Source organism: Trachypithecus francoisi, unplaced genomic scaffold, assembly GCF_009764315.1.
Source record: "Trachypithecus francoisi isolate TF-2019V2 unplaced genomic scaffold, Tfra_2.0 Lachesis_group2, whole genome shotgun sequence".
Classification (NCBI taxonomy): Eukaryota; Metazoa; Chordata; class Mammalia; order Primates; family Cercopithecidae; genus Trachypithecus; species Trachypithecus francoisi.
In genome coordinates, this window is record NW_022681465.1 from 132,472,221 (window position 1) to 132,497,626 (window position 25,406).

Genomic DNA, 25,406 nt, shown 5'->3' on the forward strand with positions numbered 1-25,406 from the left:
ACAATCCCGAATTATCTTTACTCTTTAAATTGTTCTTTACCCACTTTTGTTTGCCCTGTTTTTTTCTTTTTTTGAGATGGAGTCTAGCTTAGTCGCCTAGGCTGAAGTGCAGTATCATGATCTCTGCTCACTGCAACCTCCGCATCGCGAGTTCAAGCAACTCTTCTGCCCCAGCCTCCTGAGTAGCTGGGACTACAGGTGTGCGCCACCATCCCTGGCTAATTTTTGTATTTTTAGTAGAGACAGAGTTTCACCATATTGACCAGGCTGGTCTCGAACTCCTGACCTCGTGATCCGCCTGCTTCGGCTTCTCAAAGTGCTCGGATTACAGGCGTGAGCCACTGTGCCCCGCCTTGTCTGCCCTATTGTATTTTTTTGGATTAATTTGAAGCTCTACCATAATAAGCAGTGTGGCATTGAATTGTCCCTTTAAATATTAAATTGTCCTGATAACTGCCTTTCATTTCCTCCTTTTTTTTTCCCCCTCTCACTACTTATCAAGGTGTATGCAGAGACAGGGACTGCAGACTCAATGCCTGCCTTCTTCCATGTGCCTGGTTATCCATATATCAAGGGAAGATTTTGATGAACACTTTAAAGGCAGATGATGGGAATTTTAGACCATATTTAACTTTAAAGATTCAAGGAAATGACACTGTAAATAATGTTTCCTCTACCTGTATCTACATCATGAGTTCTCTGGATTGTAAATTTATCACTTCAATTTTGATTGCAGGTGAATAAGGAAAAGCATAGAGTACAAGATGCTGCAAACTAAACGTGCAGTTATCAAGTTTTTTTTTTAGTTTCTTAGGCTTTTTCATAGAGGAAATATTCAAAATTCACCCTTTTACGAGCTACATAAATCGCAATTTTATTGGAGTGAGTGAATTTTTCAAGTTAATTGTATACAAGTTACAGTAGTCTTACAGAGTGTTTTATTCCTAGACTTTGGAGTTAGTGGCCTTTTAAAAAATTGGTTTTGAGGCCAGTACATTTAATCAGAATTATAAGATTGGGCAGAACTGAATGGGTCAATGTGAAAACAAAATACAGAGGTTATTTCATGAATATCTAAAAATAGTAGATGTGGCTGAGTAGTAGTATTATGCATTCTCACATAGTTTTGTACAGTATGTGACAACCTGTTAGATTCGTAAAAGGATATCTAACAGCTATTTGTGTTGACTTTTTATTTTTATATGTTGTGTCTTCTGAATTTTAGGTCTTCTCCAAGAAGAAAAAAAGAAAACATGGCTGCAAAGGAGAAACTGGAGGCAGTGTTAAATGTGGCCCTGAGGGTGCCAAGCATCATGCTGTTGGATGTCCTGTACAGATGGGATGTCAGCTCCTTTTTCCAGCAGATCCAAAGAAGTAGCCTTAGTAATAACCCTCTTTTCCAGTATAAGTATTTGGCTCTTAATATGCATTATGTAGGTGAGTGTCTACATCACGTTTTCTGATCTTATAGTGAGCATTCTGATTTATGTCTTAGTATATTTTTGAATTTGGGTAAAATGAAGTACATTTTCATTAAGATGATAGTGATGTAGTTATTGATGAGTGTTTATGAATCTTGTTGATAGTTTTGTCTTATCATTGCACATGAATTATTAAGGCTACTTAAGTAGGCAGTATTGGATTTATTTTACTGGATAAAACTGGAAGGCAGAAGAAAACATTTTTGATTTGAATATGATGAAATATAAACAATGAGAAATACTTTTAGAGACATTTGGACCCTTCTAATTTGTCCTTGTTTTGGAGTTTGGTAGTAATTCAGTGTTCAGTTAAATGAAATATGGGAAATGATACTATAATATTTTGTTCCATAAAAAATCCTTCTGGAACTGTAATTTTTTTTTTTTTTTGGCTTGAATCCGCTTTCAGAAAAATGGAACTATCATTGATATGCTATGGGGTTAGTGGTAAAAATAATTATGAGAGATTAAAGAAATTAAAGTCAAGAAATACAAGCATGAAACATAAAATTTATCTAGAATAAAAGTCATGATCCTTCCTTTTTAGGTTAAGTTTTGGTTTATTTGTAATGTGTATAGCAATGTAGTTTATTAATGTTGTGATTGCGGAGTTCCAGACATGGTTTGAATGGTACTATAGTAGTTTTGCTAATATTTTATTATGAGAGTTGCCCATCACAGTTGCCCATCACAACGTATATCTTTTTTTTTTTTTTTTTTTTTGAGACGGAGTCTCGCTCTGTCGCCCGGGCTGGAGTGCAGTGGCCGGATCTCAGCTCACTGCACGCTCCGCCTCCCAGGTTTACGCCATTCTCCTGCCTCAGCCTCCCGAGTAGCTGGGACTACAGGCGCCCGCCACCTCGTCCGGCTAGCTTTTTGTATTTTTTTTAGTAGAGACGGGGTTTCACCGGGTTAGCCAGGATGGTCTCGATCTCCTGACCTCGTGATCCGCCCGTCTTGGCCTCCCAAAGTGCTGGTATTACAGGCTTGAGCCACCGCACCCGGCCCACAACGTATATCTTTTATAAAGTCATGAAGAGTTGTCCTGTCTCTCTGAGATTTATTATTTTTTTGTTTATTTATTTTTGAGACGGAGTCTTGCTGTGTTGCCTAGGCTGGAGTGCAGTGGCACGATTTCGGCTCACTGCAAGCTCCAGCTCCCGGGTTCACGCCATTCTCCTGCCTCAGCCTCCCAAGTAGCTGGGACTACAGGCGCGCGCCACCACGCCTGGCTAATTTTTTGTATTTTTACTAGAGACGGGGGGGTTTCACCGTGTTAGCCAGGATGGTCTTGATCTCCTGACCTCGTGATCCACCCGCCTCGTCACTGGGATTACAGGCGTGAGACACCGCGCCCGGCTCTGAGATTTATTTTTATCTGTAAAAGGACTTTCTGGGTTCTAAAACTTAGCCCTGAGAATGTTGCCCTTACATCCTTGAGAGTTAAGCTGTTGTGGAAAGACGTATGATGTAGTAGAAAAGATGGTGCACTAGAAACAAAACATTTCTGTTCAGTAAACTCATCTTTTGTGGATGGCACTACCTTGGGAAAGTCTCTGAAATGAGAAATTTCCTTTATGTTGCAAAACACTATAATTCTCAGCCTTTTATGAAAGGCTTTGAGTGTTAGCCAACTTATGAAAAGTAATTCCGGTCAGTTGTAGAACAATTGGGTACTTGGCTTAGATTTTTAGCTTAATCAGCAAAGTCATACGTACCGTGGTTTTAAAAATGTGCTTATATATTATTTCTGAATAGGTTGAAATATTTATTATAAAAACAGCTGTCTGATAACCAGAAATATTAATTTTAGAAATTGAATATGTTCTAGTACAGTTGAAGTTCATAATCTGGTATATAATTTTGGAAACTCAGTTGAGCCATCTTAAATACACTGACTCCATGCCAAAGTAGAGTAAGCTCAGTGGTTGCATGAACAGATATTTTCAGCTTAAACAATTTTTTGGTTGGAGTTACCTTTGTCAAAATATTACATAGTGTTTATGTAATGTTGCTGTTTACAGAATTTCACCCTCAAATACAAATCAAATTTCACCTTAATAAAATAGATAATGTATTTATATTCAGAAATCAAAAAGCATAAAAAGTATTTAATGAAAAGTATCTCCCTTCCATCTCTGTTACTCATTCATTGATTTCTCTGAACACCGCGTAGCTTTTATTTTCTTCTGTATAATTCTAGAGATATTTTTATGTATATATAAGTAAATATAAAAAATATATATTTCGTCCCTTTTTATACAGATGTTAGCATGGTATACTTGGTTTTGAATCGTGGTTTTTGTTTGTTTGTGATGTATGTGGAGCCATAACTACTGCTTTTAGATATTTATGAAATAGAGTCTTGTGCTCTTTTCTTATGACAGTCTGTCGGATCTTAAAGACTCTGAGTAAATGTTGAGGCCTCATTTCTCCTCTTCCCAGTTGCGTTTTACATTGGCATAGTATCCTCATGTGGATATACCATAATTTATTGAACTAATTATTCCATTGGTGGACATTTTAGATAGCCTGCCTTCTGCTATTTTGTACAGTGTTGTGCTAAATAACTTTGTTTAACTATAATTTCAACAAGTACAAATATAACCTGGGGCTAAGTTACTAGAAGTGAAGTTGCTGGGTTAAAGAGTACAGTGGTCCCTCGGTATATGCTGGAGATTGATTCCAGGATGCCCACGTATACCAAAATCTGCGCATACTCAGGTCCCTCGATTGACCCAGTAAAACTATGTATGCAGAAGCTTGGCCCTCTGTATATGTGAGTTTTGCATGTTGCAAATACTGTACTTTCCATAAGAGTTTGATTGAAAAAAATCTACATTTAAGTGAACCCTCATGGTTCCAACCTATGTTGTTCAAGGGTTAACATATGTATTTGTAGTGTTGACAGATAGTACTTTCCATAGGGTTTTACTGTTTTGTACCTCTAAAAACAGTGGTTGAGAGTTCCTACAATCCTATATTCTTATCAAAACAGCCTGTTACCACACGTATTTTGGCTACTCCAATAGGTAGAAAAATTGATTTTTTTAACTTAATGTGGTTTTAGTTTGCATTTCTATTATAAATGAATTGAACATACATATATTTAAGAAAAGCCTGTATTTTCTCTTCTGAGAATTGTCAGTGTATATCCCCTGCCCACTTTTCTGTGAGATTCTTTTTTTTTTTTACCAATTTGTGGGAATTTGGTATACATTAGGGAAATTAATCCTTTGTGATAAGTTGAAAATAGTTTTTCCAGTTTCAACTCAGTGATTTTGCTTTTTTTTTTTGACATTTAGAAGGTTTTTTTGTGACTGAATGTATCATGTTTTCCTTAAACTTTAGTGTTTTGAGTCAGTTAGAAAAGCCTTCTTTATTATTGAGTTTTTTAACAAGTTCTGTTGTGTTTTATCTTACTGTTTTTGTGGTTTTATTTTTACACTTAAATCTTTGCTTCATTTATCTGTATGAACAGTGTGTTATAAGTATAATTTTATTTTTTCTAGATAACCACACAGTAGTCTTCACCTATTTGTTTAGTCCATTTTTTTCTTATTATATACTGAATTCTCCTATATATTTTGTTTCATTTTTGAACTTCCTTTAGTCTGTCTGTTTGTGAACCATTAACATGCTGTCTTATTTGTTGAGGGTTTAGATTGTATTTTACTGTCTGTTCGGGTTAGTCCCTTCAGTTCCTCCTCTGAGCTTTTTTTTCACGGTTAGTTTTCTATGTCAATTGTCTAGTCTCAAAATTGTCTAGGTCTCATTCCAAAAACAAAGCAACCCATTTGATTTTTTTTTATTGAGATTGCATTATTACTAATTTGGGGGGCAGGTGGGGAGGATGGGCTCTTGCTGTGTTGCCCAGGCTGGCCTGGAACTCCTGGGCTCAAGTGATCCTCTTGCCACAGCCTCCTGAGTAGCTGTGACCACAGCTGTGTGGCACTGCACCTGGCTGCATTATTATTAAATTTTTACGTTAGGGTGAAGAGATAGCTTAAGGATTCTAAGTCTTTTCTATGCAAGAACACAGAAAGCCTTACTATGTTTAAGATTTCTTTTGAGTACTTCTGGAGTGTTTTAAAGATTTTTCATATATGTCTTAGCATTTATTGTTTCTAGGTATTTTATCTTTTTTATTGCTATTGTAAGTGGGAGTTTTTCCCCCTATATCTTCTAATTGTTTGTAATTAAGGAGCTTAAAAATTAAGGTAGGGAGCAATAAAGTTTGTATTTAATGGAATGTAATTGTGTCTTCAAACTTAGAAGCTTTCCAGGGTGGGTTCTGCTGAAAGAGAAGTGACTGTCCACTGTTTTTTGGAGTGTAGGATATGAAAAGAGGAATAGAAGTAATATTGGTAAGGTAGAATAGGACTTTTGTGAAGAGTCCTGAATACATATCGTAGATATTGTGCTTAATTCTATAGGTCGGGGTGGGTCAGTGGGGATTTTAGAGCAGGTGAGCTGCATTTTAAGATTGATTAGGCTGCGTGTTATAGGATGATGGATTGGGGAGGGGAGAAACTGGAGGTAAGAAGATCAGTTAGGATTTTAAGTAAGAGGTAATGAGAGCCAGAACTGGCAAGGCAGAAATTAGAAAGGAAGAAATGGATGTGAAAATCCTATTGGATCTACCATCACTAAAATCATTAGTGACTTAAAATGTAAAATTCAAGCCTCGTTTATGTCCTCATTCTACAGACTTTGTTTACGGATCTGTTTACCACTTCCTCTTTCTTGAAAGTGTTGTTGTTGTTTTTGTTTTTTTCCTGATTCTTCTCGTAACTTTCTGACCATTGCTTCTGATTCTTTTGATTTGTTTTCTTTAGACTTCTTAAGTGTTGATATTGCCCACAATTTGTGTTTAATTTTAATCTTTTGTTGTTTGGGTGACCTTACGTAGTTTGGGCTGCAAATCTCTGTCTCCACTTCACTACTTTTTGACCGCTGTAGTCTGGAGTTGATGTTCTTCCTCTCTGATTCCATGGAACCAGTTCACATGTCTACCATAGCAATTACTATGCTGCATTCTGAGGGTCCATATGCTTATCTGTTTTCCCAACTGTTAATAGATTGTGAGCTCCTTTAAGGTAAGAAGGGGGTTGTTTATTATCTCAGTATTCACAGCACCTACCTGGTGCCCAATAATGAATGAATTTTATGTATATGTATGTATGTATGTACGTGACAGGGTCTCACTCTTGCCCAGGTTGGAGTGCAGTGGTGTGATCATGGCTCACTGCAGTCTCAGACTCCTGGGCTCAAGTAACCCTTAGCTGCTGGAGTAGCTGGTACTACAGGCATATACCAAGGTCTCATTACCCAGACTGGTCTCCAACTCCTGTTCTAAAGTGATCCTCCTGCCTCAGCCTCCCAGAGTGCTAGGATTACAGATATTAGCCACTGTGCCCAGCCCTGAATGAATGAATTTTGAATTACTTATTAGACATTTCCACCTAAATAGCCTATGGACATTTCAGCTTGTCAGTCACTGAACTCATCACTTTTTTCCCACCTCAGATGTCTTCATCCTCCTGTGTTTCCTGTTGTAATAGCAAAGCTATCTTCTTGATTTTACCCAAGCTAGAAACATCAGATCTTCACTTCCTTGTTCTCAGCCACTCACCCGTAGATAACCACTAAGACCTATTTAGATATGTATCTCATAGCTGACTGGCAGCTCCATACTCAAAGCCACTGTTATAATCCAGGCTCTCATCTTCCCTCCAGTCCTGCTGTTGTGCTGAACCCCTGTGGACTCCACTGGGATGACACCAGGTTAAAGAGACTGAAGAAGACACCTAGAGCCAGCAAAACAGACATGGGTTTTTTTTTTTTTGCAGGCTTACACATAGGGAAGAGAATCCAGTGGCAGTGGGCTGAACAGAAGAACTGCAACCTCTTGAAAAAGGCATGTAGTGTATATAGCATTTTCACTTAGCACCTTTTCCCTAACAGCCTCCACCTGACAACCTTCATTCAACCCAAAACTCAGAGCCCAATACCCTATATGGCCAGTGTTCCACAGGATGGACCAGAGGCTCGGAAGTTCCTCATAGACAAGGAAGGAATCTCTGGATTGGCCACTCATGGATTCGCTAGCTTGGCCCACACATTTAGGTGCATTTTCCCTACAGGGTCAGTCTCAGTGTATGCTTAAGTTATTGCTATCAGGTGTGTTTACCCTACAACTACCATAATGTTTAAATAGCAGAAATTATTAGATTCATCAGTGTTGTTTTAAGCAGATCATCATCTTTATTTATTTTTTATTCTGTTCTCACAGTCTGTTCCCATAGGTCATCATTTCTTTTATTTATTTATTTATTTAGAAATAGGGCCTCACTGTCACCCAGATTGGAGTGCAGTGGTGCCATCTCGGCTCACTGTAGCATCAACCTTTTGGGCTCATGTGATCCTCCCACCTCAGCCTCCTGAGTAGGTGGGACCATAGGTGTGTGCCACTGCACCTGGCTAATTTTTTGTATTTTTTGTAGAAACAGGGGTTTGCCGTGTTAACCCAGGCTGGTCTCGAACTCCTAAGCTCAAGTGATCCTCCAGCTTTGGCCTCCCAAAGTGCTAGGATTACAGATGTGAGCCAACACATCCAACCCTTATTTTTTATAGAGACAGGGTCATGCTCTGTCACCCAGACTGGTGTGCAGTGGTGCAGTCATACCTCACTGTAACCTTGAATTCCTGGGCTCAAGTGATCCTCCCACCCCAGCCTCCCGAGTAGCTGGGATTATAGGTGTGCACCACTATACCCGGTCTATAGAGGTCATCATTTTTAAATGCTATTAGTCTTGCTTTTTAATTACAAATTACTGTGTATAATTTAAAAACTTAACAGCGCTGTCATTATCAACTTAGTTTGTTATGGATTGTTTGGTTAATGCTGTAGAATGAGTTGTGATCAGTATTTGTGTCAATAGTATTTCTGGCTTGTGTTTTTTAAATTGTTAGATTATATATACATTGTAATTTAGATGGTTCATTCATACTGCTCTTTATAGTTAGTATTCATCATCTCTCAAAATTTTCTTACACAAATATTTTATCACAGACTTATTTTTCCACTGGAATATGAAAATGGGGTATAGGTGAACAATGGTGCTTTTGTTGTTTTAGTTTCTGTTCTCTTACCTCACCTAAATAGGTATTGAAGAATTTGAGAACTATTAGCTATGTCTAAACTCTTGATTATTGTATTTAGGCTTTATATTGAGGCTTTAGCTCTCAGTTCTTTCAGCATCGTCTGCCAATCTTTCTGTTAATATCAAATGCTAGTCTAACCTACAGAATTTACTGTCCTCTGAAAATTATGCTTTTATGGTTTTTGTGCTTGCTGTTCTCTTTTCCTAGAATGTTTCCCTTTGTTCTTAGCCTGGTAAAGAACCACTCACCTTTTGAGATCTAATTCAAGCTTAATCACTTAACCATAGCTCTTCTAATGTTCATTTATTATAGCATCATTTTGTCTAATAATTACTTTTTTCCATTCTTATCTTTTCACTAGATTATTATTCACATTAATTTTGGATCTTCCATGTCTAGGAATGCAAGTGGGTCATATACTTTACACATAATAATGTTGATTGAATGACTGGATAATTGAAGGAATGGATGAAATGAATATGTTTGATCTAGAAGATTTGGCAACTGATTTTATATGAGATACATAGGAGAAAGAAAAGACAAGACCATTCTGGAAAGGAAAATGACAGTTTTGTTAAAAGAGAGTTTAAGAAGTTTCATATAATAGACGTTAGAAAATCCTTCAGCTACAATCAGTGGAAATGCTTAGTAACTATACTACATATCCTTTAAAATACCTCTAAAGTCATTTGAGATAGGGGTTAACAAAATTGGAGAAATTATTTTAAGAAATAATTATCTCTGGCTTTTGATGGATTGTCCTTACAGTTAGTACGTGTAGGAAATCCTCAGTTCTCCCTCTTTAGTCCCAAGCATGCTCATGTTTCCTTAGCTTTTGGCATGATTGATTCAGCATGAGAGAGGCAATAGTGGATAAGTAGGAGTACCTGTGCCTTAATAAAGATTCGTAAATTAAGTGAAAGATGGTTATAGAAAAGTAGACTGGGTCCAGATTGTGTAAGACCTAGAATGTCAGGTTCATAACTTTTAGAGCAGGAGAATTGTCAAGTAAAAGTGATGTGGTGTTAGGATTATTACCCTGGTAATTAAGTGTATCAGGGGTGTCCAATCTTTTGGCTTCCCAGACCACATTAGAAAAAGAATTGTCTTGGGCCACATGTAAAATATGCTAACACTAATGATAGCTGATGAGCTTAAAATTGCAACAACAACAAAAAAAATCTCATAATATTTTGAGAAAGTTTATGAATTTGTATTGGGCTACATTCAAAGCCATCCTGGGCCACATGCAGCCCATGGGCTGTGGGTTGGACAAGCTTGAAGTATAGGGTATGTGAAAATAGAGACTGAAAGAAGGATGGTAGTATACTGTGCATTGCATAACAGATTAGGATATGGGACATAGAGATTGTAATGGAAGGGTAACACATGAGAGGAATTTATCAAGGAAGGCTCAGCAGGACTTGATGATAAGAAAGAAAAGATAACTCAGATTTTGAGTCACTTTGAGTTATTTTGTTGAGGGAGGAGATGGGGAACACAGTTTGTGCTTATTGAATATGAGAACATTTAAGTGGAATATATCTCAGGTGTCATGAGATGGGATGTCTACTTAGACTAAGAAATGAGGATATGTTTGCATATATAGTAAGTTGTCAGTAACTTTATTGATAACATTTCTAGAAGAGATGCTGATATTTTAAGTTACAATATGTTGTTTGCACTAGGTACTTTGTATATAGAGGAAAACAGTTGTTTAGGAACCAGATTTCCAGTGTTTATTGGAAAGAGTGAAAATAAATGAAGGAGAGAAGTTAGAGGGTAAGAGGAAATCCATATCACAGAGCCAAAGAGTAACAACGTTTTGATGGTAGTTGCCTGAATATTGGGGATCAAAAATAAGCAGGATATCTTAGATGTGACAAGTAGGCAATTGTTGACTTCCAACTTTCTTTAGAGCAAAGGAGTTAAGGGGGTTTGTAAAGGGATTGTAGACGGTAAAGGGAAAAATAGATGCTTATTAGAAAATAGAGGCATTGGATATAGATCTTTTCAAACATTTGACAGTGAAATGAGAAAAATAGTTCATAGGAAAAAAATCGCTATGAAAAGAAGTTTATTTTTTTTTCTCAAGATGGGTAAAAGCCCTGCATATTCTTTTGAAACAAAGGTAAGGAGTGATGTAAGGGGGAATGACTGAAAGTATAGGAGATAGAGGGTTTTCAGGGGTTGGAGAAATAAGGTCTTGAATCACATGGAAGGGGCAGCCTTGGAAAGAGACATTAAGACACCCAGTTTTTCCTCTGGGACTAGAAAGAAAGAGAATTGGCATAAAACAAGTAAGTTGACATCAAGGAAAGGTAGATGATGAAAGGAGTTGTGTTACACATTTGTGTGATGTATTTGATTATTAGGTAGAGAAATCTACAAAAGAAGTGAAAAATACAATATATTTTCAACAACAAAAAATCCATAGTGGTGTCACTATACTAAACACTTTGGTAAGTATAATCAGAAACCTCAGAAAGTACTGAAACCTGTTTGGAAAATTATTTATCTCAAGCTCTTTCTTTTATTGTAATTAATTGGGAAGCTAAATTAAAATTGTATTTTATTTATCTGTCTTTCTGCTACAGGTTATATCTTAAGTGTGGTGCTGCTAACATTGCCCAGGCAGCATCTGGTTCAGCTTTATCTATATTTTTTGACTGCTCTGCTCCTCTATGCTGGACATCAAATTTCCAGGTAAGAATATGACCCCATTTTTGAAATATATGACTGAATTTAAAGTTTTCTTTCACCAATAAAATACTTTTCATGAACACTATTAAGTAAAGCTAAGGCTTTGCTAGGTCCAAAACTGGTTTGATGCTCATTTTCTAGATCTTAAACAGGATTAACAGCTGGTTTGCTGACATTTTATTTCTGCTTTTAAAAAAAAGCTTAACATGAAACAAGCTTTAAGGTTATGTTTATAAAGATATCCTTGAACTGGCTGGGCGCAGTGGCTCATGCCTGTAATCCCAGCACTTTGGGAGGCGGGTGGATCACCTGAGGTCAAGAATTCGGGACCAGCCTGGCCAACATGGTGAAACCTCATCTCTACTAAAAATACAAAAATTAGCCAGGCGTGGTGGCGGTCGCCTGTAATCCCAGCTACTTGGGAGGATATCCTTTAACTTTCCTGTATTGCCTGATAAAAGAATTTCTAAAGGTAGGCTGTAGGAGCATTTTAACAATTATACACTTCATTACTTTAGGAAATCAATTTATGATGTATAAGAATCAGCATAAGATGCAGCCATGTGGACTGAATGATTGATATACATTATCTTGTGAGGTTGATTGTATAGCTAAACTTCTGTCTCTTTAGCCATATTGTCTGTGTACCTAAGTCTGCTAGATCTAAATTTTAAGACTTGGGTCTCCCAATGAATATGAGCTTCCTACTTTGGAACAGAATGTTAAAATATAGGTGGACCAAAAGTGACACTATAAAGTAGTGGGTTGGAATATATTTTGGAGGTATAATTTCTTTTGAAACTTAGATTTTATAATTTTTGGTAGAAAGATATTTACCATATTAAAATATATTCCCAATTCTAAGAGGAGTGGCCACCTTGCATATAATAAGAGTACAAGCCATAATAAGAGTCTGAAACAGATTTTGGGGTAGTTGAAATTTAATCTTAGAAGTAGCATTTTTACATTAATTAGAATTACATTGTTGAGTTTTTAAAAACATTAACTTTTTCTGATTATAAAATTATGGCGCTCACTCTAGACAATTTTTGGAAAATACAGAAAATGTTAAGGCGTTTAATAATTGTCTGAAATTATACCACCCAGAGATAGATGTGTTAATATTCTGGTACTTTCTTTCAGTTTTTAAAACATTGCTCAATTCTTACCACTTCTGTGGATATGAAAGGATGAGAATAACTAAAATCACTGGGTTTTTTGTCCCTCTTGTTGAAACAGCACCTCCAGTTCTCTTTAATGTTTTGTCTAATTATTTCTCAAAGTCCCAGGGTGTTTCCTGGAAGCTTACTCTTCTTGCATTTTCCTCCTTTATTCCTTTCTGGTTGATTTTCTCTGCTCAAAATGGTGCCTGGAGGATGGTGTCTTACTCTTGAACTTCTGCCACCATCCTGCCCAGGGTAGGTCCTCTGATGTCAAAGTTGCAAACTCTAGAGCTGGCAGAGTAGTGTTGCATTTCTTGCAATCCTCACAGTGTTTAAATCAAGCTGTGTTCCCTTCAAGAATAGAGACAGTGAGATTCCCCATTTTGCGTCACACAAGTATGTCACTGTGTCTTAGACTCCTTCATGAAAACAACTTAGACCTTGTCCTAAAGCATCCCTTTCCATAGAGCCAAACTAGGAGTCCAAGCACCAATACTGACACAGACATGATGTGTTTCTCATCCTAGTACCACCATCCCCCACACCTTACACAGTCTGTTCATGTGACCTTACGCCGATACCTCTGAGTCTCAGCTCAGGCTGAGGATGGAGACATTTTCCCATCTTTTTACAAGGTGGGAGTTTCAGAGGTAAAGAAAGGATTTTTCCTGACCATCCTTGTGGCTTTTTTAGGTTTTTAGTTTCAGTTTATGAAAATGACCGTTTCTAATGTTTCAAGTTTATTTTCATTACTAGGAAATTAAAGCTTATTTTAAATAATGGAATTTTATTTTATTTATTTTTATTTTTATTTTATCTGGGCTCACTACAACCTCTGCCTCCCAGGTTCAAGTGGTTCCCCTGCCTCAGCCTCTTGAGTAGCTGGGACTACAGGCATGTGCCACCACGCCCAGCTAATTTTTTGTATTTTTAGTAGCGATGGGGTTTCACCATGTTGGCCAGGCTGGTCTCGAACTCCTGACCTCGTGATCTCCCCACCTTGGCTTTCCAAAGTGCTGGGTTTACAGGCATGAACCATTGTGTCCAGCCTCAATAATGGGATTTTATTAAGTTTTAATAAAATTTTATAGTAGGCAAAAATACTTCCTATTCTTATTTCATTTTGATTTTTTAAAAAATATTCCTTTGGGATTTACAGATGAAAAAAAGGAGGTAGGCAACCAGCTAGAAAGGGACAATCCCAGACTTTAACTTGAATCCATGTTTCACAATCTAGTTCATTCCACTTCCGTAGGCAACATGGTTAGTGGAAAGGAAAATAAATTTTAGAATCAGACTTGATACAAAATGTTTCCTTACCTAGTAAATATGTTACTTCAGCAAGTTACTTCTTTGAAATTGTAGACTAAGCTTGTCCAACTCCTGGGCTGCATGTGGCCCAGGATGGCTTTGAATGCAGCGCAACACAAATTTGTGAACTTTCTTAAAACATTATGAGATTTTTTTTGCCTTTTTTTTTTTGTTCATCAGCTATCATCATGTGTTTTATGTGTGGCCCAAGACAGTTGTTCTTCTTCCAATTAGGCCCAGGGAAACTGAAAGATTGGATAACCCTTTTGTAGACAATGCCATCTTAGAGAGTTTGTTTTGGTATTAAATGAATGAATTTCAAGATATGGCATATTTTACTATTTTCCTCTTAGTATAATTTATACTGTATGATAGTATCTCACAAAAGGCTAGCAAAGATGTGCTATCCTTGAATTATTCATAACATATCACAGTTAATAAATACCAAGGTTTGAACATGTAACATTTGTAAGACATTGAGGTTGAAGGTTTTAGTTTTGAAAAAATAATGGTTCAGATTTCTGTGGAGCTTCATAAGCAAGTATCTTTTTTTTTTTTTTTGAGATGGTTCTCACTGTGTCACCAAGGTCATAGTGAAGTGGTGCAGTCATTGTTCACTGTAGCCTTGAACTCAAGCACTTCTCCCACTGCAGCCTCTTGAATAGCTGGGACTACAAGTGTATGCCACCATGCCTAGCTAATTAAAAAAATATTTTTTGTAGAGATAGGTTTCTTGCTATGTTGCCCAGGCTGGTCTTGAACTCCTGCCATGACATATCCTCCTGCCTCAGCCTCCCAAAGATTTGAGATTATAGGTATGAGTCATTGTGCCTGGCCCCAGGTATTTTTTTTTTAATAACAACTTTATTGAGATATTCACATACCTGATTAAAGTGTATAGCTCAAGGGCCTTATATGGTGGCTCACACCTGTAATCCCAGCATTTTGGGAGGCCAAGGCAGGCGGATTGTTTGAGCTCGAGAGTTGGAGACCAGTTTGGACAACATGGTGAAACCCCTTCTCTACAAAAAATTAGCTGGGTGTGGTGGCACGCACTTTTAGCCCCAGCTACTTGGGAGGCTGAGGTGGAGGATCGATTGAGCCTGGGAGGTTGAGGCTACAGTGAGCTGGGATTGTGCCATTGCACTCCAGCCTGGTGACAGAACAAGACCCTGTTTCAGAGAATACATATGTATACAGCTCAGTGGTTTGTAGTACATTCACAGAGTTGTGCAAAACATCATCAAAATTGATTTTAGATTTTCATCACCCCAGAAAGAAATGTCATACCCATTAGCAGTCATTCTCTATTTCCCACCACCCTCCCTGCCCCCAGCCCTTGGCAACTGTCAAGTCTATCGTCTGTCTTTTTTTTATTGACCTATTCTGGATATTTTATATGCACTGAATTTCACTTAGCATGTCTTCAAGGTTCATCCATGTTGTATCATGTGTTGGTACTTATTTTCTTTTTCTGTTCATATTCCGTTGTACAGATACATGCCACATTTTGTTTATACATCCAGTTATCCATTGATGGACACTTGGATTGTTTCTATGTTTTAGCTATTATGAATAATGTTATGACCATTCATGTACAGGTTTTTGTGTAGACAAATGTTTTTATTTTCCTTGTACAAATACCTCGGAGCGGAATCGCTGAATCATGTGGTGCCTATATTTAACCTTTTGAGAAACTGCCGAACTGTTAAAATGGCTGCAGTGTTTCAGATTTCTACCAGCGGTGTATGAGGCTTCCAATTTCTCTACATTCTTGCCAGCACCCATTGTTGTCCTTTTTAGTGGAGCCATTACAGTGAGTGTGAAGAGGTATTTCAGTGTGCTTTAGATTTGCATTTCCCTGATGGACTAATGAAGTTGAACATCTTTACATGTGTTCATTGACCATGTGTAAATATTGGAAAAATGTTTATTCGCATCCTTTGTTCAGTATTTAATTGGGTTGTCTTTTTCTTACTAAGTTGTGGGAGTTCTTTATATATTCTAGATATAAGTCCCTTATCAGATCTGTGATTTACAAATATATACAAGTCCCATATCAGATCTATGATTTGCAAATATATGCAAGTCCCTTGTCAGATCTATGATTTGCAAATATATACAAGTCCCTTATCAGATCTATGATTTGCAAATATATTCTTCCATTTACTGCAACTAGTTATATCAAGGCATAGTTTATTAGGCAGGAGAATCAGCACTTATAATAATTTTAACAATTAATTTGGTACTTAAAAAACTGGCTATATCCAGCCTCATTGGAAACAAGAAAAAAAAATTTTTAAACTAGCTTATAGAAAAAGACATTTGCAAATATTAATTTTCTTGAAATTTTCAAATTTCATAAACTTTTGAAAAGTTGGGTTTCTGTTTTCCCTCACATGAGTATTTACATAATGAAACTGATTATCTGGAAATGACTAAAAACTTGTTTAGAATATGTCTATAGATGGATATAGCTTGCAGTTCGGAAGAATTAAATGTCAGAAGATTCATTGGCTCAGTCAATGTCATATGAATATTTAATATTAATATTCTAATTGAACTTATTAGAATTTGGTAAATGTCAGTTTAAATTTTTAAAAATTACTAAACTCTGCCTTGCATTTTGAGGGATGTAGCGAAGGTATTTTTCTAGTACTAATCCCAGTAGAAAATTGAGACTATCCAGAACTAAGGGGGAAAAAAAGAAAAACCATACATTGATATTACCACTCCTGTGAGAGTGTGGTCATTCCTGTGTGTGTGTGGTCACATCTACAGATGGATGTTTTTTCTAAACTCCAATATTCTTTTTTTTTTTTTTTTTTTTGAGATGGAGTCTCGCTTTGTTGCCCAAACTGGAGTGCAGTGGCCGGATCTCAGCTCACTGCAAGCTCCACCTTTCGAGTTCATGCCATTCTCCTGCCTCAGGTGCCCGCCACCTCACCCGGCTAGTTTTTTGTATTTTTTAGTAGAGGCGGGGTTTCACTGGGTTAGCCAGGATGGTCTCGATCTCCTGACCTTGTGATCCGCCTGTCTCGGCCTCCCAAAGTGCTGGGATTACAGGCTTGAGCCACTGCGCCCAGCCTTTTTTTTTTTTTTTAGAAGGAGTCTTGCTCTGTCACCCAGGCTGGAGTGCAGTGGCACAATCTCGGCTCACGGCTCACTGCAAACTCTGCCTCCTGGGTTCACACCATTCTCCTGCCTCAGCCTCCCAAGTAGCTGGGATTACAGGTGCCTGCCACCACGCCTGGCTAATTTTTTATATATTTTTTTAGTAGAGACGGGGTTTCACTCTGTTGACCAGGATGGTCTCTGTCTCCTGACCTCGTGATCCGCCTACCTTGGCCTTCCAAAGTGCTGGGATTACAGGCATGAGCCATCATACCTGGCCCAGTATTCTTAAATTTCGTGTTTTATTGTTAGATTTATGAACCAACATGTTGGATTTGTGTGTCTACGACTTGAGTTAAGAGCCCAGTAGAACTGGCTTTCAAAAGAAGAAAGTAATACTGTTTTTATTCTGGCTCCTGGGTGTGTAAGTATGGTTTCAAATGTAAAAATTTCCCCAAGAGTGACTTATGTGTAAAATATGGATAATTAGCTCTCTATGATGACTTGCATAATTCAGAATTGTAGATCGGGGCTGCTGTTTCTCAGGGACATCAGAATTTTGGGCAGGGTGTGCATTGCTGTGGAGGCTGTCCTGTGCATTATAGGTTGTTGACAACACTCTCTACCCACTAGATCCCAGTAACACCCTCTTCCCAGCAAATATGACAACCAAAAAGTGTCCCTAGACTTTGTTACATGCTGCCTCTGAGGAACAAAACTGTCCTCAGTTAAAAACTACTATAGATAGGCCGGGCACGGTGACACACGCCTGTAATCCCAGCACTTTGGGAGGCTAAGGCGGGTGGATCACAAGGTCAGGCATTCGAGACCAGCCTGGCCAACATAGTGAAACCCTGTCTCTACTAAAATTACAAAAAATTAGCCGGGCATGGTGGCAGGCACCTGTAGTCCCAGCTAATCGGGAGGCTGAGGCAGGAGAATCACTTGAACCTGGAAGGCAGAGGTTGCAGTGAGCTGAGATCATGCCATTGCACTCCAGCCCAGATGACAGTGTGAGACTGTCTCAGAAAAAAAAAAAAAAAAAAAAAAACTAGGTAAATTGTTTTATGTTTGTTTTTTTGAGACGGAGTTTCGCTCTTGTTGCCCAGGCTGGAATGCAATGGTGTGATCTCGGCTCACTGCATCCTCCACCTCCCAGGTTCAAGTGATTCTCCTGCCTCAGCCTCCCAAGTAGCTTGGAATGTTAAAATGAGTATTACCATTTATATTCTAAACTTAATTTTGACAGGAATAAAAGTGACCAGTTTCACTGTTTGACATGTTTTCTTCTTTTGAACATTATCAGATGCAGGCACTAAATATCTTGGAGGCTAGAAAGAAGCTAAAGAAAGGGTGTCAACAGTTTAAACTAACTCTGGGTAAATGAATTATTCAACTGCTAGCGCAGTGCTGAGGATATAGTAAGTGTGTTTGTGTGCGGGTATGTGTGTTTAGTAGGCATATAAGGAAATACAGGTATTTGAACATCTGAGATTTCTTGTATCAAGTGGTGCTTCTTGTTGCCCGTATTGCAAAAGATAACTTGGCACACCTTTGTTTTGTGTGAAAATAGATTAGGTTTCTTTGGAATTAACGTTGTTTGAAAGCTTTAAGTAAATAGCCAGAATGTACAAGTTGTTCCTAGGTTGTCCAGTGTGTGAGTCAGATTGCTGAAATAGACTGTTGTGAAAAGGTCTTTAATTAGCTGAAGTGGTAAGCTACTAGGTTTTGTTGTTGGTACCCATGTATTTTTTGTAACATGTATACTTCTCTGTATAAGCAAGAATTTTTCTAATTGCAAGCTCTGAGGCCCTTTTCTTTTTTTTTCTTTTTTTTTCTTTTTTTTTTTGAGACAGTGTCTCACTCTGACCCAGGCTGGAGTGCAGTTGTGCAGTCTTGGCTCACTGCAACCCTTGCCCCCGCCAGGCCCACACAATTGTCCCACCTCAGCCTCCCAAGTAGCCAGGACTATAGGCACCACCACGCCCAGCTAAGTTTTGCTTTTTTTTTGTAGAGACGGAGTTTCATCATGTTGTCCAGGCTGCTCTCGAACTTCTGGGCTCAAGTGAGCCGCCTGCCTTGGCCTCCCAAAGTGCTGGAATTACAGGCTTGAGCTACCGTGCCTGAAGGCCCTTTTCATAGATCTTGTACATTCCTTGTGGCCCCAATTTGAGTTAAAGGAGAGGAGGCTATTATACAGGACTAGGGAAGTAGATTTTTCAGAGATTTTTTAGTATTACTGCTTTGGGGTGATTATCAGCCTTCCACAAATGAAAAAACAGTTAAGAAGGGAAATATTTTATTCTGTTATAAGTAGATTGGCAGGAATTCTTGTTTCCGAAGATCTTAAAATATCCTACCATTTAAGTCTTCTGAAATGAAAAATTATAATGCTTCTCTTGAATAGTTCACCTGAGTCTTAAGAGAATCATAAGATGTTGTTAAAAGTTAGAATTTTATGACTCTTGCCTTGAACTAATTTTTCACCTAAAATGACTCATGGAATTTTGGATAATTCCCACTTTGGATCCTTTGTATTTAAGCTTACTGTCTTGTTTTTCTTATGTTGTGAATGACCATCCCTGTTGGGACTGAGTCACCAAGAATTCTCAATGCCAGCATGAGATACCTGGAAGTTGTGCATAAGTTAGATTTAGAGATTTTTGTTAACACTGATTCTTATTTCAGTTCTTCTCTACAGTTTGGGATGGGATGCCCAGATCCTCCTTTTAGAAGTGACAGCTCCGTGTTGGTTGTGTGGCATACTAGATAGTTTAGCTGTCACCAAAACCATTGCTTTGACTCTGGCATGCTAAGCTGAGCTGGCCTGAAGAGAGAGCCTGCAGGCTTTCTAGGCCTGGCTGTTTTTGCTGAGGTGGGGCTTTTTGGTGCGTCAGGCAAATGGAGGATTTTGGAGGACTGTATTGAAAGAGAGGAATTGAGCAAAGGGGAAAGGTTCTAAGGGGCCTAGGGACAATATTAATTTTGAGGCTATGATGAATGATACAAAGACTCAAGTTGAACAGGAATGTGGGGGGCAGTACAGTATTGGAGAGCTAATCCTAGGATCCTAGAGAAGGACAAAGTAAGAGAGCAAGTGGGAGGAAACTGCTTAACATCAGGGCTGTCACTGTGGCCTGAAGGTTGATTATTTATTCTTCTGGAATGCAGACCTCCCTTAGTGTCCTAGAATCACAGCAAATCGCAAAGTAATGAGTATGGAGAAAGTAAAAAGAATTAAAAAGAAAGTAATGGAAAGGATTAGAAAGTTGAGAGAAGGCTTAAAAAACAAAGGAATGAAATATAGGGTTGGATAAAAGATAAGGAAATAGTTACATTAAAAACTTGTATAATAACCATATGAAATAGAAGAGGTAAAATAAGTAGTATTTAAAATAAAAAAGTAAAAGGCACATAGAAATATTATTAGTTTATTGAAAAAGTTAGAACCTAGAAATAGAGAATAAAATATGTAATTTTTAAATATGCTGTGAACTTAAAATCTTTTTATGTATCAATAAAAAAGACTTTAAAATCGTCACAGCATTCTATATTTTTCTTGCAGCACTGATTATCATCATAATTAAATAATTATAGGACTAAGTATTTATCTCCCCTCCCTGTTTGTAAGTTGCATGCTAGTATGGACTGTGCAGTATTAGCAGAGTCTAGCAGAGTACCAGCACTTATGTATTCAGTAATTTCTTTTTGAGTTAAAAAGAGACAGAGAATGTTAGTTATCCCTAGAAATTTTGTTGTGTGAAATTAGAATTTAAGATAAGAAACTAAAGAAAGACAAAGAAGGTTTTAAAAAGAGGATAAACTAACGTAGGCTATGAAATAATGCAGAACAGTTAACAAATGTCTCAGCAATCAGAAATTCTAGCACGATGTTTTGTTTGCTGAGCTTTATTATAAAATATTAAGAATATGTGACAAAACCAAACAGTGGAAAGAAAACATAGTAGGGACCTCAATTCGTCTCTTTTCTTGTCCCTCACACAGAGATACTTGGGACTAAGGCCCTTCTGGGGCACTTTGTGGCTTTCTCTTTGGGGATAGTGCACTTGGAGCTGATTTATCTCCCTTTTCTAATGTAAAATTCGTATAACATAAATTTAATCATTTTAAAGTGAACAGTTCAGTGGCATATAGTACATTCATAATGTTGTGCAGCTGTCACCTTTATCTAATTCTAAAACATTTTCGTCACCCCCAAACAAGACTCAGTACTCGTTAAGCAATTACTCTCATCTCCCCTTCTCCCCAGCCCCTGGCAACCACCAATCTGTGTTTTGTCTATATGGATTTTCCTGGCCCCTGTTTAAACTGTATCCATTGGAGAGAGATATGTTATGACCAAAAAGAAATTATTGGACTTTAAAGGTCTGGCTAGTACTGATACTCAAAGTTAAAATCTCTTTTAGGTATAAATTTGTTTTTCAAATAGCATTTTAAAATACTTTGTATTAATAGTGTTTATATTTGCATTTTATTCTAATTTCATAATTCTTTTAATTTTTTAGTTTTCTATTCTAACTATATAATTCCATTGATGGTTACCTATAATAATCAGATATTTATGTGTTATTTGTATTAGTGCCTTTCTACATGAAAACAAAGTTACTCAATATTGCACAGTTGACATTTTGGACTGGATGTTTTGTTCTACGGGCTAGCCTTTTCACTGAGGAATATTTAGCAGCATCTTTGGCCTTTACCCACTAAGTGCTAGTAATACCTCTCCCCCATTGTGACAACCAAAAATGTTTCCAGATGTAGAATATCCCCTCAGGAGCAAAATTGCCCCTTGGTTGACAACCACTGCATTAAAATAATTCTTGAAAATTTGGTTTTCTCTTTCAGTAGAAAGAGACAATTAATACATTATGTGTTAGAAACTGTCATCTAAGAGTGATCAAGGAGAATTGCTAGATCACTCATATAACTTAGTCATACATTTTTATAATCTCAGAAACTTTTAATTCTTTTTAAAATTTTAGTTTTAAGTTTTGATTCTTTTTTGGGAATACCCTTCTGGCTGATTGTGTAAGGGTCTTTCCTTGTTTGGCTATGCAGTGCTAAAGGAATTCCACTTGATTGCCTAATGGGAAGTCATTTCATGGAAAAAGTAAATATAGCCATATGAGTTTGTTTGGAAATACTTGAAATGTTCTCTTTTAAATACAATGAATAAAACATTAAAAGTTGAAAAAAAGAGGGAAGACTGTTTTTACACAAACTTCCCTTCTTTGATGCCAAAAATACTTTAGACAAACTGTCTTCCAGTAGTACCATTTAACTTACTGATAATAAATTAAATTCTCCCTGGTTGTGCTTCCCGCCTATTTTCTGAATGTGTAAAGGCTCTTTGGTTATTACTTAAAGCTTACTATTTCTCAGTAGTCACACGTTAAATTAGTTGAATTTTAAAAGGAATATTTTATTTGATCTAAAATTTGCTTCAAAGTAAATATGTAGCCTAATTAAATATTATAATTATCATCTTAGATTTCATATAGAGTTGATAATTTTTAAGGATTATACTGCTATCCCCCAGTTTTCTAACTAGTTTGTGATTCCACTTGGGACTAATAAAATATAATTGGGGCCAAAACTTTGAGGGAAATAAGATGAGGGTGGGGTGTTGGTGGTGGAAGATAGCCAGAAGAGGAGATGTTTAGTGTCATATCACTAGATATCATTGGTTAGTGTAGTAGAGTTGAGAGAGATCACCTCTCAATTAGGTTTTTACTGAGCATAAAGTATTTAATAAGGTCATGAGAAGAAAGAAAATTTCATAATGTGGAACTTTGGCAGCTTTCTCCGCATGGTAAAATTCCATTTCAATAAGTTGTGTCGGTTTCTAATGCACAGAAAACAGAGATGAAGGCCATTTATATGTAATACTTCATACCTAAATTTTTCCTTAGATATGGAAAAGGGGTATCAGTAACATAATATGCTTTTATAAGCATATTGTGATTCTGCTTGGAATGTATTTCATATACACATTCTTATCAATTTTCTTACTTAGGGACTATGTTCGGAGTGAACTGGAGTTTGCCTATGAGGGACCAATGTATTTAGAACCTCTGTCTATGAATCGGTTTACCACAGCCTTAATAGGTAAGTATTATAAAAGAATTAAAGTGTAGGTAGGAACCGGCCAGTCCTACTAACTTATAAAATTCATGCATACTCCTTTTTTTTAAAAAATGGAATTCTCAAAAGTGATTCATGGTGACTTTTTCCACATATAACCATTGTTTAGTGGTTTTTTTTAGTTCTTCTTTTCCCCATGTATAAGTTATGTATTTATAGTTATATTGTACATAGCACATAGTTGCTTGTGCTTTTAAGGGTTTTTTTTAAGTATTTGAGAAGATTAATTTTTAAATAGAGATAATTATTACTTTGAAATATTAAAATGAAACTTGTAATACCTTAAATGTACTTATTGCTGTTGAAAGCCATGACCTTATTGTCAAAAATAAATGTCTGGAAACATCAAGAACTTGAGATGTGATTGAAATATTCAGATAGCAGAATGTTAAAAATAGAAGTGTTGGCTAAGGTCTGAAAACAATATAGATACAATTTAAAGTGAAGTACGGAGCCCCGCTACCAGAGTGTAGCATGCCAAAATGCAAAAAAGGAAGTGAGAGCAAACCTGTTTTCTGACTTTGAAACTCACCCATGTAGAAGGTGTTAAAAGGCCTAATATTAGAGATTAGAGGAGGGTTTCTTCAGAGAGAACTCTTTTTTTTCTGAAATACTTCCCCAGCCCTTTACACTAGAGGATTCAGTGGGGGACCATTTGGGGAGTTATATGTCTTGTGTAGTTAAGACGGGAATGCTGTGGACTGGTGTCCGACTCACACTGGAACATCTTTTTTTGTGTGTTACACTTCTATTTTTATTTTCTTACATTAAAAAAAATTTTTAAATAGATTTCTGGGGAACACATGGTGTTTGGTTACATGGATACGTTCTTTAGCAGTAATTTCTGAGATTTTGGTGTATCCATCACCTGAGCAGTGTACACTGTACCCAATGTACAGTCTTTTATCCTTCACCCACCTCTCACCTTTCCAGGAGGCCAGAAGTCCACTGTATCATTCTTGTGCTTTTTCAGCCTGCAAAATCTAAAACTACGTTGTCCAAAACTAGCCACATGTGGCTGGTAAGCACTTGCCATGTGGTGAATTGAGATTAAGGTGTGCTGTATGTGTAAAGCATATACTGAGTTTTGAAGACCTGGCACAAGCCAGGTTAACTTTTAATATGTCTTGTTAACTTTTAATATAGATTGAATGTCTATATGATGATGTTTAGGATATGCTAGGTTATATAAAATATATTGTTGATTTCACTTCTTTTTACTTTTTGAAATGACACTAATAGAAAATTTTAAATTATGTATGAGGCTCACATTATAATTCTAATCTGATATAAAGGACTAGCAATAGGCTAGTTGCTTGTTGAGTGTTTTGATTGTGGAGTGAAAATGCCTTATAGGGTTTTCCTGTATCTTCTGGTACAGGAAACTGTGGAGCAAACGATGTAAGTTTCTTGTAAACTAGACAAGAGCCCCAAAAGTCTGTGTAGGATTTTCTTAGGTCCTGTTCAAGCGGGCCTTTTAGGGAGATGAGAAGTCCTCAACAGAGATTGACCTTCCAGATTCCCAGGAGCTGAGAAAAGAGCCAAAAATGGCCAGTGGAGGGTATACACCAAGCACCAAGGGTACTGCTGCAGGTGAGAGAGCCACAGTGATAGGAACAGTTTCAGAGCAACCCATAAAAGTGTCCAGGGGAAAGTGAATCTGTTTTAGATACCTCAAGTCTAGGAAGCACCAGTACCATTACCAGCCACATCGTTGTAAGAGTCCCGTTAAGTAGGAACCTGCCTACTTCCCTCCCTCTCCTTCTTCCCTACCCGCTTCAGTCCTGGGTGAGTCAGAGGAAGAAGTGCTAGGTCAAAAAAGAGACAGAAGCCAGCTACAGGCTCTCCACTTCCTCTTCCAATTGCAGGTTTTCTATCTTAAAGCATAAAGGTCAAAATTAATGCTTTCCCTAGAATGCCTGAACTCTAGAGTAAGGGATAAGTCCCAACTTTAAATGTGTTTGAAAGTTTCGGTTATTATTAAATTGAGACAGTAACCTAAGCTAGAGTAGAAAAGTTATGGGACTTGCCTTGGATTTTATCTAGGGGCAGGAAAACCACTAATCTTCACAGAGTGGATTTTAAAAGACAGCAGAGGACAAAAATAATGTTGCTTTATAACTATATCGTTATGAGTTGGCATATTTATTAATGGTGACATTCAATAATGAACATACTTGCTAAGTTAGAAAGCTTGCAACGTTTTATTTTATGGTGGATATACTTGTATTATAAATATGAAACATATTTCTTAAAACTCTTCTTACTGGTGGCCATGGTCTTCTGTTTACTTAGCTAAGAT

General features: G+C 37.2%; 1 protein-coding gene across 5 annotated transcripts in view; it reads left to right on the forward strand.

Moving 5' to 3' along the window:
- Window positions 1–25,406, forward strand: part of RNF145 (ring finger protein 145) — a 52,083-nt gene that overhangs the window by 4,908 nt on the left and 21,769 nt on the right. For 3 of the 5 annotated variants that reach the window (XM_033180435.1, XM_033180433.1, XM_033180434.1), the window contains exons 2-4: window positions 1,226–1,437; window positions 11,246–11,354; window positions 22,977–23,068. In XM_033180435.1, the coding sequence (XP_033036326.1) occupies window positions 1,254–1,437; window positions 11,246–11,354; window positions 22,977–23,068 (385 nt within the window). In that variant the 5' untranslated portion in view covers window positions 1,226–1,253. Of the gene's footprint in view, window positions 1–1,225; window positions 1,438–7,382; window positions 7,402–11,245; window positions 11,355–22,976; window positions 23,069–25,406 lie in introns of those variants that run through there. The other 2 variants (XM_033180437.1, XM_033180436.1) reach the window with 2 other exon arrangements.